This window comes from Lacerta agilis, chromosome 12, assembly GCF_009819535.1.
Source record: "Lacerta agilis isolate rLacAgi1 chromosome 12, rLacAgi1.pri, whole genome shotgun sequence".
In the NCBI taxonomy this organism is placed as follows: Eukaryota; Metazoa; Chordata; class Lepidosauria; order Squamata; family Lacertidae; genus Lacerta; species Lacerta agilis.
The window spans coordinates 4,526,276-4,541,224 of NC_046323.1; the positions used below are offsets into that span (position 1 = coordinate 4,526,276).

General features: G+C 42.7%; 1 protein-coding gene across 2 annotated transcripts in view; it reads right to left on the reverse strand.

Moving 5' to 3' along the window:
* Positions 1–4,473: 4,473 nt before the first annotated feature.
* POU6F2 (POU class 6 homeobox 2) overlaps positions 4,474–14,949 on the reverse strand; it is a 314,499-nt gene continuing 304,023 nt past the window's right edge. The window contains exons 8-10 of one of the 2 annotated variants that reach the window (XM_033165828.1): positions 14,575–14,743; positions 10,107–10,275; positions 4,474–5,701 (exon numbers count right to left, since the gene is read on the reverse strand). In XM_033165828.1, coding sequence (XP_033021719.1) covers positions 5,197–5,701; positions 10,107–10,275; positions 14,575–14,743 — 843 coding nt within the window. In that variant the 3' untranslated portion in view covers positions 4,474–5,196. The remainder of the gene's footprint in view (positions 5,702–10,106; positions 10,276–14,574; positions 14,744–14,949) is intronic. The other variant, XM_033165829.1, reaches the window with a different exon arrangement.

The window sequence follows — 14,949 nt, forward strand, 5'->3', positions numbered from 1 at the left end:
TTATAGCTTGAGTACTTTGACACGCCTCTACTTGTTCCTTCTTAGCTCCTTTTTGCTTTCTTGGTCTGTTTACTTCTTCATTTGCGTGATTAGAACATAAACTGAAAACCTCCGAATGGACTTGGTCTCTTTTTTTCTGATCTGTACACTCCAAGCCTCAAGATTTCTGGCATCAGATCTGTTTCACACACCAAATTAACGTCTTTGTGACTCTGGTATAATGTAGTGGTTTGTAGCAGGGAGCTGTTCCAGCGAGTGACTGTGTCCCATCCTTAGCAAATAATAATATTTTTTTTTAAGGGCAGCAAACCTTAGGCTTTAGTGGGAAAAGATGCATCCAGAAATAAAGGACAAAAACCAGCTCAGTAACTCCTGCTAATTCCCTACGCAAAATTTACTTCTCTCCTCAGGAAAGGTAATCCTGACATGCCACTGGCCTGGCTTGGACGCACTACTACTAATACATAGCACTATGAGAAGCAGCCAGCGCTCCCTCCTTCCTGGCACAGCCATGAGCAGGATTTGGCGGCTTCTGTTTCCATTGCCGATGGATTGCAGATTGCCTTGCCATTTGATCCCAGGCATGCTGCAGCTAATCTAAATGGAAACAAGCCTACTTCAAACCACAATTTATGAATTTGGCTTGTTTTCGCTAACCACAGTTAAGCAGAACCACAGCTTAGGGTTTGGACGACAAACTAGACTGCAGTAATTCCAAAACAAAAGTGGAAGCTTCCTGTCACCTCCCGGACACACTTGAGGAAGTGTGTGTGTGTGTGTGTGTGAGAGAGAGTGAAGTTTGCCAGCTCCGAGAGAGATTAGAATCATTACTGTAATAGAAAACCATGGTTTAGCATTACATCTTAATGAAGCTGTTATCTCCAGTGAGAAACGGGCTTGTTTTTTCCTCTACTAGTGTGGTATATTTTCATCACTGCCAAAAGGTGGCTTCGTATGTACCGTATTTTTCGCTCCGTAGGGCGCACCGGACAAGAGGGCACACCTCGTTTTTAGAGGAGGAAACAAGAAACAAAATATTTTTTCTGGTTTTCCTCCTCTAAAAGCCCTGGTTTTTTTGAGGATCAGCTAAAAGTTTTGCAGCTTTTTTTGCAAAGGGGGAAAAGCCCCGTTTTTATGGGGTTCAACTCACATTTCTGCAGCTTCTAAAGGAAAGGGAGACTTTTCTACAGTTTCCAGACAGATAATCTAATCAGCCAGTCACATGTCGCTGGGGAAACAAACAACCTCCCTCTGCAGCACATTCAACAATGGAGGGTGGGGCTGAAAGGGAGCTGGGACTCTTATCTCTCTCCCGATCTCTTGCTGATCAGCTGCTGAGGGGGGTCCTTTCAACACCCCCTTTTCTCTTTGTAAAATAAAAAGCATGATCCTCTTTTGGCCCCTGGGCAATTCGGCTCCAAGGACCACCATTCACTCCATAACACGCACAGATATTTCCCCTTACTTTTTAGGAGGAAAAAAGTGTGTCTTATGGAGCGAAAAATACGGTAATTGCTGTGTATATAATTTGAGCAGGATCCCATGAGCTGCTCATGGAAAAGGTTTCTTCCTGCAGCTCCTCAAGCGCCCTGGAAACAACTCTTGAGGGGTGGGGGGCTTCAGGAATGTTTCCAAAGCAGCATAAGGGGCTGTGGTTAAAGGGGAAATTGACAGAACCCTAGTACACGTATGGGCATGTTCCAGGTGTGTGCACTGGGCTCTTTGGAGCCCGGAACAGATTTACAAATAGGAATAATAAATATTTTTGGGGGAGAGGAAAAAAAATCTCCCTATACCTGCAGCCTTTATGAATTACATACACATATAAGAATTTGTTCAGGCACTCCGTTATGCCTCCGAGCGAAAAAACTGATTGTTAAAAATGAACCTAACACTTTCCCTTGTAAAAATCAGTGATAACAAGCAGAAAAAAAACTATATAAAAAGAGAACATTATGACGTGTTAATGGTTCCATGAGTACAAAGATGAAAATCAAAAAAACTTGTTTCATGATGGCAATTGATTTCATTTTATATTATCGCCGTCCTAACTTACACAATTTCAGTGTGGAGTTTAGAAAGGAAGTAGTTTCTGTCTAACTGTTGCGGTGATGGTTTTAAGTGTTTTATATAGTCTTTGGTTCATGTTGCTTCCTGGAAATTTCATTTTTTGTTTGGTTTTATTGTTCCATTGCAGACTTTTTAACTGTTCTACGGAGAATCTGACATCTAGGTTTTTAGGCAGCAAATGAGTAATATATATTTTTGCTTCCTGGAGCAAGGCTCTGGCTTTGATGATATTTGAGAATGGAAAAAGGAATGACTGGGGGAGATTGGCAGAGGGCTAGCAGATGGGCTTTCAAAGTTCTACGAGCTCTTGACAGTTTTCTAGATAATTTGTGCCTGGTCTCCTGATACTCCTGACAGTTTTAATTTCAAGTTCGTCATAACTAGGGTGCAGATGGCAAGCTCTGCTGTTGTTTTAAATTAAGCTGGTGTTGTTAAAACTGAATTTTGGCAGTTATTGATTATCAGGGCCAGATGATGAATGTGATCATCTGTACTAAAATCCAGACTTGACATGGGACTTTTTCCAACCCATGGCCAACCCAGAAATTTAATCCTTCTTACCTACTGCAGTAGGATTTAAATTCATGATTTCGATTATGAAGAGGCACACCCTTTGCCAGGTATCTCTGTAGAGTAAGGTGAAACCTCAGCCTATAAGGCTTGCAGTTGAACTATGTGAACATAGGCAGGAGAAATAGTCAGTCCTATGATCACATTGCTAACATGAGCAGAAATCTAGTCTCTGCCAAAAACAAACAAACAAACAAACAAACTAAAACGCACAGGCTTTGTGAATATTTTGTACATCCTGAATCACCATTTCTTGCCTCTGACTTGTTCAGAGTCCTCTTTGCTTTATTAATCACATCTAACTTCAGTATACATTATTATTTTTTGTCTGCACACTGTTAATTTCTCCTATATGAAGAGTATGCTTACATAGTTTTCATAAGGTCTTTAGTCAACCAAATTTCTAATTTGGAGGGCAAATATTCATTCATATCATATGATCACTTTTTCCAAGACAAGGAAATGTTTTGTGATGTACTCACAGTGGCGTTCTTATGAATGCAGCCAGCATTTGCTTGGCCACTGACCGTTTTCCTGGCATATATCCAAAATCGACAGGCGTGTGGTGCTTGGAAACACACAACCACCAGATAATTCTGCTGTGCGAGCTCAATTGAAATGAAGCATGGATTATGCCCCTAGTGACAACCTGAAAACTGAGGACTAGATCCAAAGCCCGTTGAAACAGGTGAAACTGCCAATGTTGCATCCTGTCTGCTTTAGATCAGCTGCTCTTACTTTCCAGTGAGAGAGGGAAGAACCTGTAAGGGAAGTGGGACCTTTAAGGCTACAGATTCTGTGGATGATTCGACTCTCAGTCACACACGATGAGTTTTGTCGAAAAAGATGAGTAACTTCAGGTTTACACCACGGTGAGGTGGAGAAGTATTCTGCAATGAAACGACAGATTCTAATGCATTTTGAAAAGCCTGGAGCAGGACGTAACACAGATTAATATCTAGGACCCTGAATCCACATACTATGGGGAATGTTTGGATAAAGATATGAACTTCGTTGCTTCGGCTTTCCCTCGCTTTATGTACCCTTTTGACTGAATGGCCATGAAGTTTTGGGTGACAGCCAAGATACGTGTCAGTGATTTCTGCTTCCGGATCCCAGTTCAAAGATTAGGTAAAAAGTCATATTAAGTAATTCAGTCAAATCTGGCATCTACATAATCCCTTCTGTGTCTGTGCACGGTTCTGAAAGTAGCACTTGCCGGTGGGGGTGGGGGACGGGACAGAATAACAGAATTGTAGAGTTGGAAGAGACTGTGAGGGTAATCTAATCCAATCCCCTACAATGCAGGAACAAACAAACAAACAAACAAACAAAGGGTGAAAGTGGAAACAGAGATGCATCAGTTTGAGGGGGGAGGATCCTTGTTACTTCTTACACTTGCCATCAGCTTGCTTTTCATTAGAATCCCAAGAAAGTTCTTTGGCTATCAGACTTTGGAGAGAAATTGCTTCATATAGATAGGACCATAAACAATGATGCAGTATATTGACCACGCGTGCATTTTATATTTATATTACAAAAGTAGCTTTGGTAACCTCTCCCAGTTTGTGGCCAAAGGACAGCGTAAGTGGCAAGTTGTATACTGTAAGCGGAAGTTCAAGTTGCTCAATATGTCCTTATAATAAAAATGTAAAAAAAAACCTTCCTTATAATGTCATCATTACACTGCATAATTTAAAAAGTCCACGTCTTCACACAAGAAATTTAAATGGTATCGGGATGGAGAAGGCAGCCAAAACTAAGTGTCAACCAAACTTGAATCAAAACTGCAAATAAAGAAGATCTTCGGTTAAGAAAACAAAGTAGGTTTAGAGAAACAGTCGTTTTGGCACACAAACATTTGGAGATCACAAAACTGTGTATGCCAAACAAGAGGGTTGAGAATTATAGCTCAAACCAAGTGTAGCATACTCATGTGCTGGGCATGTGAAAGAGGATGCAGGGGGGAAAAGAGAGTCCTGTATTATTAATATTTTCCTCTTTTTGCAAAGTACAAATGTAAAAATTCATAACACAATGTAGCGCTCATAAAAGAGTAGACTAACAATCTAGTTTTCAATGCCATGTTTCTGACTTTGGTTAATAGTTTTCATAGTGAAGAAGCACTTGATACCTGAAGGGCTACAATCACTCCTCCAGGTGGCAGGCTTGTACTCTCTCTCCTTTAAAAACAGTTAAAGGTTTGCTGTTGTTGTTGGGTTCTTTTTCCATAAAACATGGTCACATTTTCATAATATACAGGAAAAAGTAAGCAGTTATTTGGTGTACTTTAAAGTCCATTAAAAAAAAAACCACTGGCTTATTTTGGAACTAGTTCTACCACATACACACACACTAAGTGCTGTGTAATTTTTTTGTATTTTTTTTCTGTTTGTTTTTATCTAGGAAAACCCACAGACATTTATAAATTGTTCTGTCCATCTTGCAGTTTTTCTGAGTCTTTTACTTACAAGGATGGTGAAAGAGCATCTTTACAGAGTTCAAATGTTTAAAGTTTTGTTTGTTTGTGTGTGTTCTTTCTTGAAATCTACCAATTTAAGAGTTTTCTTCCAGAGAGTCTGTTAAGGGCTCCATTGGGGCTGCCGTCGCAGGCTCGTGCTGTTTTAGGCGTTTAATTGTGTTCTTCAGTGCTTGCCTCTTGTTGCAGAACCAGACTCTAACTACTTCCCGGTCATAGTTCAGTTTCTCTGCAATTTCCGTCATTTCCTGCCCAGAGGGATGCGTGTTCTTCTCAAAATGGGCATTCAAGATCTCAAGAGCCTGCGGCGTGAATGAGGTCCGCCTCTTGCGCTTTTTGGATGGTTCACTTCCAATAAATTCAGTAAGATTCTGCATACCTGCCCGATGGCGGGCCTCAGCCTCAGCCATCCATCGTTCAAGCACCGGCTTTATCTTCTGGGCACTTTTAGGGGTGATGTCCAGCTTTTCAAACCTGGCAGGATACAAAAGGCCAGGGTTCAGTTTGGCTGTCAGACTGCTAGCTATAGTGTTCTCTTGGGCTTCCTGTGGTAGGAAAAAGTGGCTTCTCAGGATGGTGTGTCTGAGGGGAAAATTGAGAAAGAAGAGTCTTACACTGATGCTCTGCCAGGGTGGGATTTCCTGCCTTCCTGCCTAATTGACTGGCAGAGGTTATTTACAATGGATTATGAAAACTATCAGTTCTACAAATATATAGATATATATTTAAACAAACGAAAACAACCACAGCGACAAAATGCTGTCAGAATGCTACTGAATATACCCAGTTGCTATGTTCCAGAGATCCATGTACATTCAGTGGCTCACCTGGATCTCTGGCACACACTGGAAGATCACATGCATTAACCTTGCTCCCCCACCCTTCAAAATCCTATATACAATATTTAAGCTTAACACAAGAGCTAAAAACAGGAAATGACATCAGTGGCATTTTGTTTCATTTTTACTTCTGCTGGGATCTCGTAGCATATTGCTCAAATGCTGCTGTTTTAATTTCACAAAGTGCCTGTTAGCCTCTGAATTTCAGGTTTCCTTTCCCTTTTCATTTTTAAGCAATTTTCACTGTATGCAAGTTAACACCGTGTCCCTTCTCTGGGTAGGAAAAAAATTCCCAAAGCTGTTGCAGTCTTCAGTTCAAACAGCTGGACACATTGTAATTACCTTCAATGCCTCCACAAGTAGTTGCACTAAAAGAAACTCATGTGTTCCAGATGAAACCCAGCATAATAGTGGACTAATATACTGTGGTATCAAGCTGGGTTTATTGTGGGATGTCTGCACACTGTGCCGAATGATATCATTTCCTGTAAATGAGGTCCTCTATGTATCATTTTGCCATCAAAAGTCCTTTGCTAGACCAGATTTTACAAATCTTCCACGCCATCAGGAAAAAGAAAACTATACTGAGGACTTTAGTCTTTGTAGAGCATGTCCATTTCAAGTCTTGCATCACCGATTGACTTAACAGATGACTCCTTTTGTAGTTTTATAAATTACATTCATTCGTTTTGCAGTGTCCAATTAATATTCCCAATATAGGTCTCAGAATGTAATACTTTTGCAGAAGTGTCATTGCCCTTGAAAGAATGTGCTCCATTTATAATGGACTTGGTGTGGTTGACTTCTGGCCCTCCAAATCTGCTGGTCCACAAGTCCCATCACCCCTGACTATTGGCCATTCTGGTTGCGGCTGATGGGAATTGGAACCCTTTAACATCTGGAGGAGACCAGGGCCGTAGCTAGGGGGTGGTGAGGTGGGCCCCTGCCAGGGGTGCAGGCAATTAGGGGGCACAAAATCAGCTAAAAATATGCCCATAATTATAAATATTGATTATTGCCTCATAGGAAATGGTCTTAAATAGAAGGTGAATTGAATGGGTGGAGGGGGGGGTTGGAGGAGAGGTGGAAGGAAGAGCTAATTTGTCCGTGGCTAGGGGGGCCCAATCTGGACGGTTCTGCCAGGGGCGCAAGATCACCTAGCTATGGCTCTGGAGGAGACACAGGTTCCCCACCCCTGATGTACATGCTTGCAATGGGCAAATACATGTTCACGTTGAACAGTAACTGGAAACCATTTCCCTTAAATGTTAATTACAAGAGCTGGATGCATAAGCCCGTTGAAATCCTGTTGCAGTCAAAGGGATCTTAACACTTTTTTAAAAATAAATTTTACTAAAGGAAGTGGTTCCTAGATTGGCTAACATGTTGGGTTTGACTGGATTGAAATTTCCGCAGTCAGCAGGCTGGCATTGGGCGAGTAACCACCCGCTAAACCAAACTTACAAGGCTGTTGCTAAGACAAAACGAGATGACCCCATGTATGCACCCTGAGGTCCTGGGAGCGACTGTGGGGTCACTAAATTGTGAATCACAGCTCAAGACCCAAGGAACTCTGGGTTTGTCTGAGAAACCTATGTATACAGATTTCTCTCCCATTTCCTTGAGGTAGGTCAGAGAAATGTCCTGCCTATTCAGCTATTTAGCACTGCCACATTAGCATTTAATAGAAAGCTCTAGTGATTCGCATTGTCCCCCTGTAGTACGTATACATAGCAAATTTGAACTTGGACAAAGTTGAGTAATTCATCAGCCACTGTTGATGGGAAAAAGTTTGTGGATAGCGTTGTGTTCAGTACAAAAGGAGTGGAATATATAATATATGGTATTGGTTAAACTGAATCGCAATGCCAAAGTCACCAGTGGCCTTAAATATTTCAACTACCTGGACAAATTATTGGAATATCATTCCCATTTCCCAGCTACATTACAATGCTCACGAGACTGAGAACTCCATCATCATCCATCCTACATTGGCCGTGAATTGATGATCTTCTACCTCCATGTTCACCAAGATTGTCAAACAATTGCTCTCTGCCATGCTCCCATGCTCATAATATCCATCTGCACCTAACCCCTGACCTGAAGCCCACTGGACTCTTTGCACAACCCATCATAATGCTGTCCTTTGCTTGACCCATTTTCCATCAAGTTTGTCATCTTTCTTCCTGTTGCCTAAGTGGCAGTATCTCGTGTACTGTAGGTGGCAGTGGGAAAAAATTTCTCTCTCTGTTCCTGGTGCAAAATTGCTGGCCCCTGTGAAGGGCTGGCCTAGACAGCTGTTGATGATTGCTTAATTATGGGATCGATCCTGGCATAATTTTGTCCATTTACCTTTTTTTGCATAAAATTTTTATCAGGCAGTAGCTACCATGTTACTAAGCTGTTGCCAATTTTGTGGCATGGTAAAGCACTGGAATGTTTTATTTAGTTATGTAAGCTATCTGTAGATTTAAAAAATGATACATTCTGGTCATTTCCTCTACATATCTGCAACAATATGTGACTGCAGTTCTCTTAAACATGGAATTAAATCCAGTCATATTTTTTTTGTTCAAGGAATTTCATAGTTTGTAATTCCAAGCATTCAGATCTGTGTTGAAATCCAGCATCATTGAAATCTTCCAAGGGATTTGCCATGGACTTCAAAGGGATATGTGAAGCATCCCATGTAGTTAGCATCTGTGCATTAGACCGACACAAAAAACTTGGGTGATTAAACCAAGCACATGCAAATCCACCTGGGTGGATTTATAGTACCATGTTACAGTGCAATGCAAAAATATAAAATAGCAGTTGCCTTACAAGCAACAACAACCCTCTTTTTGTTTAGGTTTCTTCTACCAATTGACCACTGAGATGAAATAAAATTAAAGTTAAATAACAGGGAGTGGGGAGGAGAGCCATTTTCATAACAATTGTGTGACTTGTTCGTGTTGGTGCTTCAGTATGTGATGTTTGGTATAACGATATACAGGTCTTGAAACAAATTTCCCAGCAGTGGTATCCTTGTGTAGACTGAATAAAGGTTATTTTCTACAGGGAGGTATCTTATAAGAAAAAACAGTAGGGGACACCATAGAAGTGAGAGGATCCTATGGAGCTTTTTGTATTTAACAACAATCAATGGGTTTTATGGAAAATCATTGAGCAAAATGTGAGCTGCAAGCTCACTACCCCATACTGATGTTATTTATAACCTTAGTCTTAAACTGCAGGAAAAGTACATTTCCGTTCTATGGGGAATACATTAAAAGTATAAAGAGCAGATAAAAAGACAGAGCATTTCATGGATCACCAAGAACAAAATCCACTTAAATGAGCTTAGAGTTGGTTTCTTGGCTTTCACTGATGGAGGAGGACTACGAGGGATTGCCCAAGAGAAAAAAGCTGTTACCTAAGTGTGTTTGTTACCTCATGCATAAACATGGGATTAGTGTAACACACACACACATGAAGACATAGGGACTTTGCTCTGAAGACCTTTAACTCTATGAAGACTGCTTTTGGTTTCATTATTTTGTCACTCTCCGAGCATTATTTCCCCCCCCCCCCCCGCACCTTGAATCCATGCTTTTTTGAAACACTGGAGAGTGATATATGATTAATCCCAGAAAGTCTGGAAAAAAGCCATTATGGCTTTATATAGATTCCCTGCACTCTCCTCTGTATCATTCGGGAAAATCATCATTAACATCTTACGATGTGAAGTGCGAGCTATGGTACTACAGGCTTAAACCTGGCAGGGAAGCATCCATGAAATATTTGTTCAGTAACCCCATCTGTAGAAAATGGCACAGTATGAAGAGGGTCAGGTGGCGCTTATGCAGTAGCAGCAGCAGCAGCAGGGTCTCCAGTTCCACCACTGAATTATGTCTCAAGGCCAGGAACATATTTATTGTTTCTTACTTGTTACAAAAGTAAAGGGTGGGGGGAAGGAGATGAAAGTTATTTTAAGGACGTGTGCTGAAATATATCTACTCCATCACAAGAGCATCCACTCCTCTACGTCTACCGTAGAGCTCTTTTCCATGAACATGTGATTAAAGCAACAAAGGCGGCAGAAGAAGCAATAATAAGCCGTGAGAGAGGGGCCTGGAGAAATGAGCGTTTGCTGTGTATCTTGTTACCTGCAGATGGCAGACTGGCTGTAGGCTGGACCTTCTGTGGCACTTAGAGCTTGACCAACTTGCGTCTGGGTGAGACCAAGTGACAGGCGTCGGATTTTAAAAGCTTTGGCAAATTCTCGGATTTCCTCAAGGTTCACCCCATCCACCTCGCTGGAGGCTGTCTGGGGATCTGTCAAAAGACAAGAAAAGGATTTGAATTCTTCATCGCATATAAAATGGAATTAGCATAACCTCCGTTATTGGCATGGCTTTGGGAAGCAAACAATGACCGCTCCCCACATTAAAATGGGGGGTGGCACTTGCGTGGTCGCGCGTAGCCCCCCGAATTCCTGGGCGACACCTGGTAGTTCAGCTGGCTGGCTGCACCCTCCCCCAGGGATTGGCCAGGTAAGGGGAGGAACTACCCAGCCCACACAATAGAAAGTGTAGCCTACCCGAGAAGCGGCAATCAGGCTCCAGAGCTTCTCCCACCCTCCACTCCCTCAATTAACATTTATTTTTGCAGGTTAACCTCTTCTCCACAGGTACGCAGGCACTGCTATGTCAAGGCCGCTGTTGAAGGGCCGGAAAGGAATTTCCCTGCATTGACAGGTTTCGCCTTTCCCGTAGCAATTTGTCACAACTTTGGCGGTTTCAGGCCTTGGGTGGAATCCTTTAGTTTATCTTCATAAATTGGGGGGGGGGGGCGTGGGGCGGTGACTCCACGCCCTCAGTGTGGCGGCGATAACAGGGTTCCCCCTTAAAGGGGTATTGGGGGGAGGCATTGACCATACGCCAAGAGGTTGTCATTGCTCTCCCCCGCCAGTGGCGGCAAAATGGGGGGGCGGGCTATCTGCTTGAACATATGTTCTCCAGAACCAGCCCAATCCCCAGACATTCTGGATAACCCTGCGGTTTCCCTGATCCCCGGCTGGGGGCTGGGAAGGATAAACGCCCAATGCCTGAGCCAAGGTCTCCCTACATCTGAATCTTAATAAAGTTGTGGCCAATTTTAATCCCATAGCACATTGTCTTGTGTCATTATTCTGCTCAGGGGCTGCATGGGGTTTGGGGGACTCCGCCTGTCCACGCAAAAAGTGTGAAGATAGAGCAAAGGCACTAGATGCCTCCCACTTGCCAACTTAGGGAGAAAGGAGTTGTGGTGGAAAGAATTAAAAACAATGCCTGCTGACCAGATATTTCATAGTGGTTGTATGGGGGACAGTTGGGGGCCATCAGCCGTGGACACATTCTCAAAGAGTTCATCTAGTAAAACTAGTTCCCAGTAGGTTTGGGGAATAGCTAAAGAGAGAACCGATTTTTGGAAATGGCATTAACTTAGTAAAATGGCAATGGTTATTTTGTTCTATTTTGTCTCAAAAAAACTGCATTACAAGAAATATCTTCAAGGTGTTTGGGTCATTTAACTGGACAGTGCTTGTACACTGGAACCTTTGCAAGATTTTTGTTCCGCATCACTGCGAACAGAGGCCCGTTAGGGTGATGCAAGCACAACCTTAAAATAGTAACACTGACACCTGCTTAATTTTTTTCATTGGACCCTCAGAAGATAATGCTCATAATGCTGCGAGAATAAATTGGTCTTCTGCCTCCTTCGCAATGTACTGACACAGCTTTTGTCCCCGAAAGGGCACATAATGAAAGCTATCTAGCAGAGGAAGGCTCCTTTGGTGCTGGAAATGCGGTCAATTTAGGACTTATCAAGGGAAATGACACAACAGTTGGAGATGGTTCCCCCCCCCCAACCCACCCCCCTCAGCAACTGATCCCTTGCTAAATGAAAGCATTCCCGAAGCCGGTGGAGACAGCATGGGACTGGGATAGTGGGATATTTCAAAGCGTTGTTCACACTTGCATATAGTGAAGCCATTCCTTTGGCACAATGTCTCTATAGTTTATCACCTCATTCCTGAGATGTTCCGATGCGAAATATTTTTACCACAAGTATCAATTCATTTCTCTAAATGCAAGTCATCAGTGGTCCTCCATACTTGGCTACAATTCAGTGTGCAGAACAACGTCTTACTGTAGCTTATGCTCGCAACTATTCTCAGTCTTACTGCAGAACTGCTGCAGGAAAATTGCTATTTATCAGGCTGATGTTCAAAATTCTACTGACTAGAATTCCCTACAATTTCCCCTAGCCCATCACTGAGTTTTTGTATCAAATTCTTAGTCTAGATTACAGCTGTCAACTTTTCCCTTTTCTTGCGAGGAATCCTATTCGGAATAAGGGGATTTCCCTTAAAAAGGGGGACAGTTGACAGCTATGGTCTAGATTGACTAAGATGGAGTTAACGTTCTGAAAACGGGCAGATAGGGAGGGAACTCCTTTTTCCATATAAGGGCATCTGGTTCAATTGTATTTCAAGTATCATCTGTTTGTATTGCTAATTGTTATGTGATGGGGTGCCAGAGTTTTGTGGGTGCAAGGCACCCATGATTCCTGGGTTTAGCAAAAGTTGGAACTAATCAAGGTTTGATTAAACTGTGCCAAATAGCTTATGCTAACGAGCCAGGCCAGCCTGTCAGGGCTAGCTGAGTGTAAGCCATTAGGAAACAAAGATCCGTGGATGCTCATCAAGGAAACTATCAATAGGGAGCAAGGACTGCCAGGCAAGGAGGACAGGAGACCCTCTTCTAGCTGTGTGTTGGTGGGATTGTTAGGATTTCAGGGAGGGTCAACAGGAAAAAAGTGGCCAGTTTTGCAAGTGATTTGGGAAGCAGAAGAAGGGACAGAGCACCGTGTGGGTTGGACAAGCTGTGAATGTAGTGCTGTGCTTATGGAGGAGACCAGAGCCTCTTGGGATATGGACGCTCTGAACTCTCTCCATCTAGGTTCAAGTGTATATATATGCAAATAAAACCATATATCATAAACAAAACAAAAAATAAAAAATTCCTTCCAGTAGCACCTTAGAGACCAACTAAGTTTGTTCTTGGTATGAGCTTTCGTGTGCATATCTGAAGAAGTGTGCATGCACACACATGAAAGCTCATACCAAGAACAAACTTAGTTGGTCTCTAAGGTGCTACTGGAAGGAATTCTTTTTATTTTTTATTTTGTTTTGACTATGGCAGACCAACACGGCTACCTACCTGTAACTGCATATATCATAAAGACATCACAGTTTTCATTGTGCCTTATTTCCAAAATGAAACACAGGCCCTGGGTAGGCACCTGGAAGCCCTGATTGGGGTGGCATGTAACGGTATAATAAACTCTATAGAACATAGATGGGGGCTTTTTTTCATGGTGAGCCCGGGGTTTTTGTGCTTTCCCTATAGATCTCCCGTTTATGGGCCAGGCCTGATTTAGCTACAGCAACAGAACTGCATCTGCTTCTCAATTCTGTGCAGAGCAACTAATTGAAACTCAGAAATGGGGTACAGGACATGTTATAGTAAGCATGCCACAGAGAATGGCCACCCTGTGCAGCTGATTCCTACCCTGGCCACCATGTTGTGAGGTTTTGTTCCCTTTCCATCTGCTAGCAGGAATATGGGTAAAAGCACAAAGACTCACAAGTGTCACATGATAAATGTTTCTAACTGTCACAGGCAAGGATGAGTTGCTACAGGGAGTCCATTTTTGCTTATTTCCTCGCCATTACGACACAAGCTCTCTTTTCCCATACATCTGCCTTGGCCTCCTTTTTCTGCATGGTTTTCTGCTGCGCTGTTTATTCTGCCACAAGCTTTTTAATTGTGTAGTTCAAATATGGACAAATTCTTAGCTACTGTGCCAAATGGCGCACACCAGCCAGGTATCACAGCTTGTCTTGACTATTCCTGCAGGTACCCCTGGATAAGACGGATTATCTAGATCTACTTTAATCTGTATTCAGACCTGTTTTCAGAACTGAATCGGTCTTAGTCACCCTGAAAGATTACCTTTATCACTAGGGAGAAATAGGAGTGCCATCCTGCTACTTCTGCTCAATCTCTCAGCAGCTTTTGATATCACTGATCATGGTATCCTCCTGGACTGACTCAGTGGGAGTGGGCATCGGAGTCAGTCTGTGGGGCACATTGCATAAAAAAATTCTAACTTAGGCCTGAAACTCTTATTACCGGCAGTTTGCAGCCTCATGCATTTGCACCATTCAGCAGTCAGTGACTTGCTTATTTTTCCAGTTGGCTGTACTTATAGGTACAGTGGAACCTCAGGTTACGCTTCAGGGTACAGACTCCACTAAGCCAGAAATAACGCTTCAGGTTAAGAACTTTGCTTCAGGATGAGAACAGAAATTGTGCTCTGGCGGTGCAGCAGCAGCAGGAGGTCCCATTAGCTAAGGTGGTGCTTCAGGTTAAGAACAGATTTAGGTTAAGAACGGACCTCTGGAATGAATTAAGTACGTAACCAGAGGTGCCACTGTACCTCACAAAAGCAAGGAAGAAAAGTTGGGATGGAAAAACAGAAAGAGAAAGTGAAATACAGTAAGGATAACAAGAAGGCTATACTTACTGCTGACTAACTGGCCAACACTCAAAGCTGAAGATGAGGAGGAGGAAGAAGAGGAAGAGGAAGCCTGCCGCACGGGGCTCTGGGACAGAGATGCTTGACTGTGAGCTAAATGTAGGAGATTGGACTGGGATGCTGCTTGCCCCACCTGCGTCTGGGATGGCTGGTGGAGCTAAATGCAAAATTAAAGAAACAAACAGTCAGCCAGCAGAGAGACAAGTATTGATAAGGTGCTGTCATTGTACTACGTTCTCTGTCTGTCACTTTGCTCTTAATATTAAATTTTATTTATTTATTTATTTACACCCCACCCCCTTCGAATCTTGTGCCAGTAGCTGGATGTTGTGGTGGGCTGGATGAGGACCAATAAGGAACAGG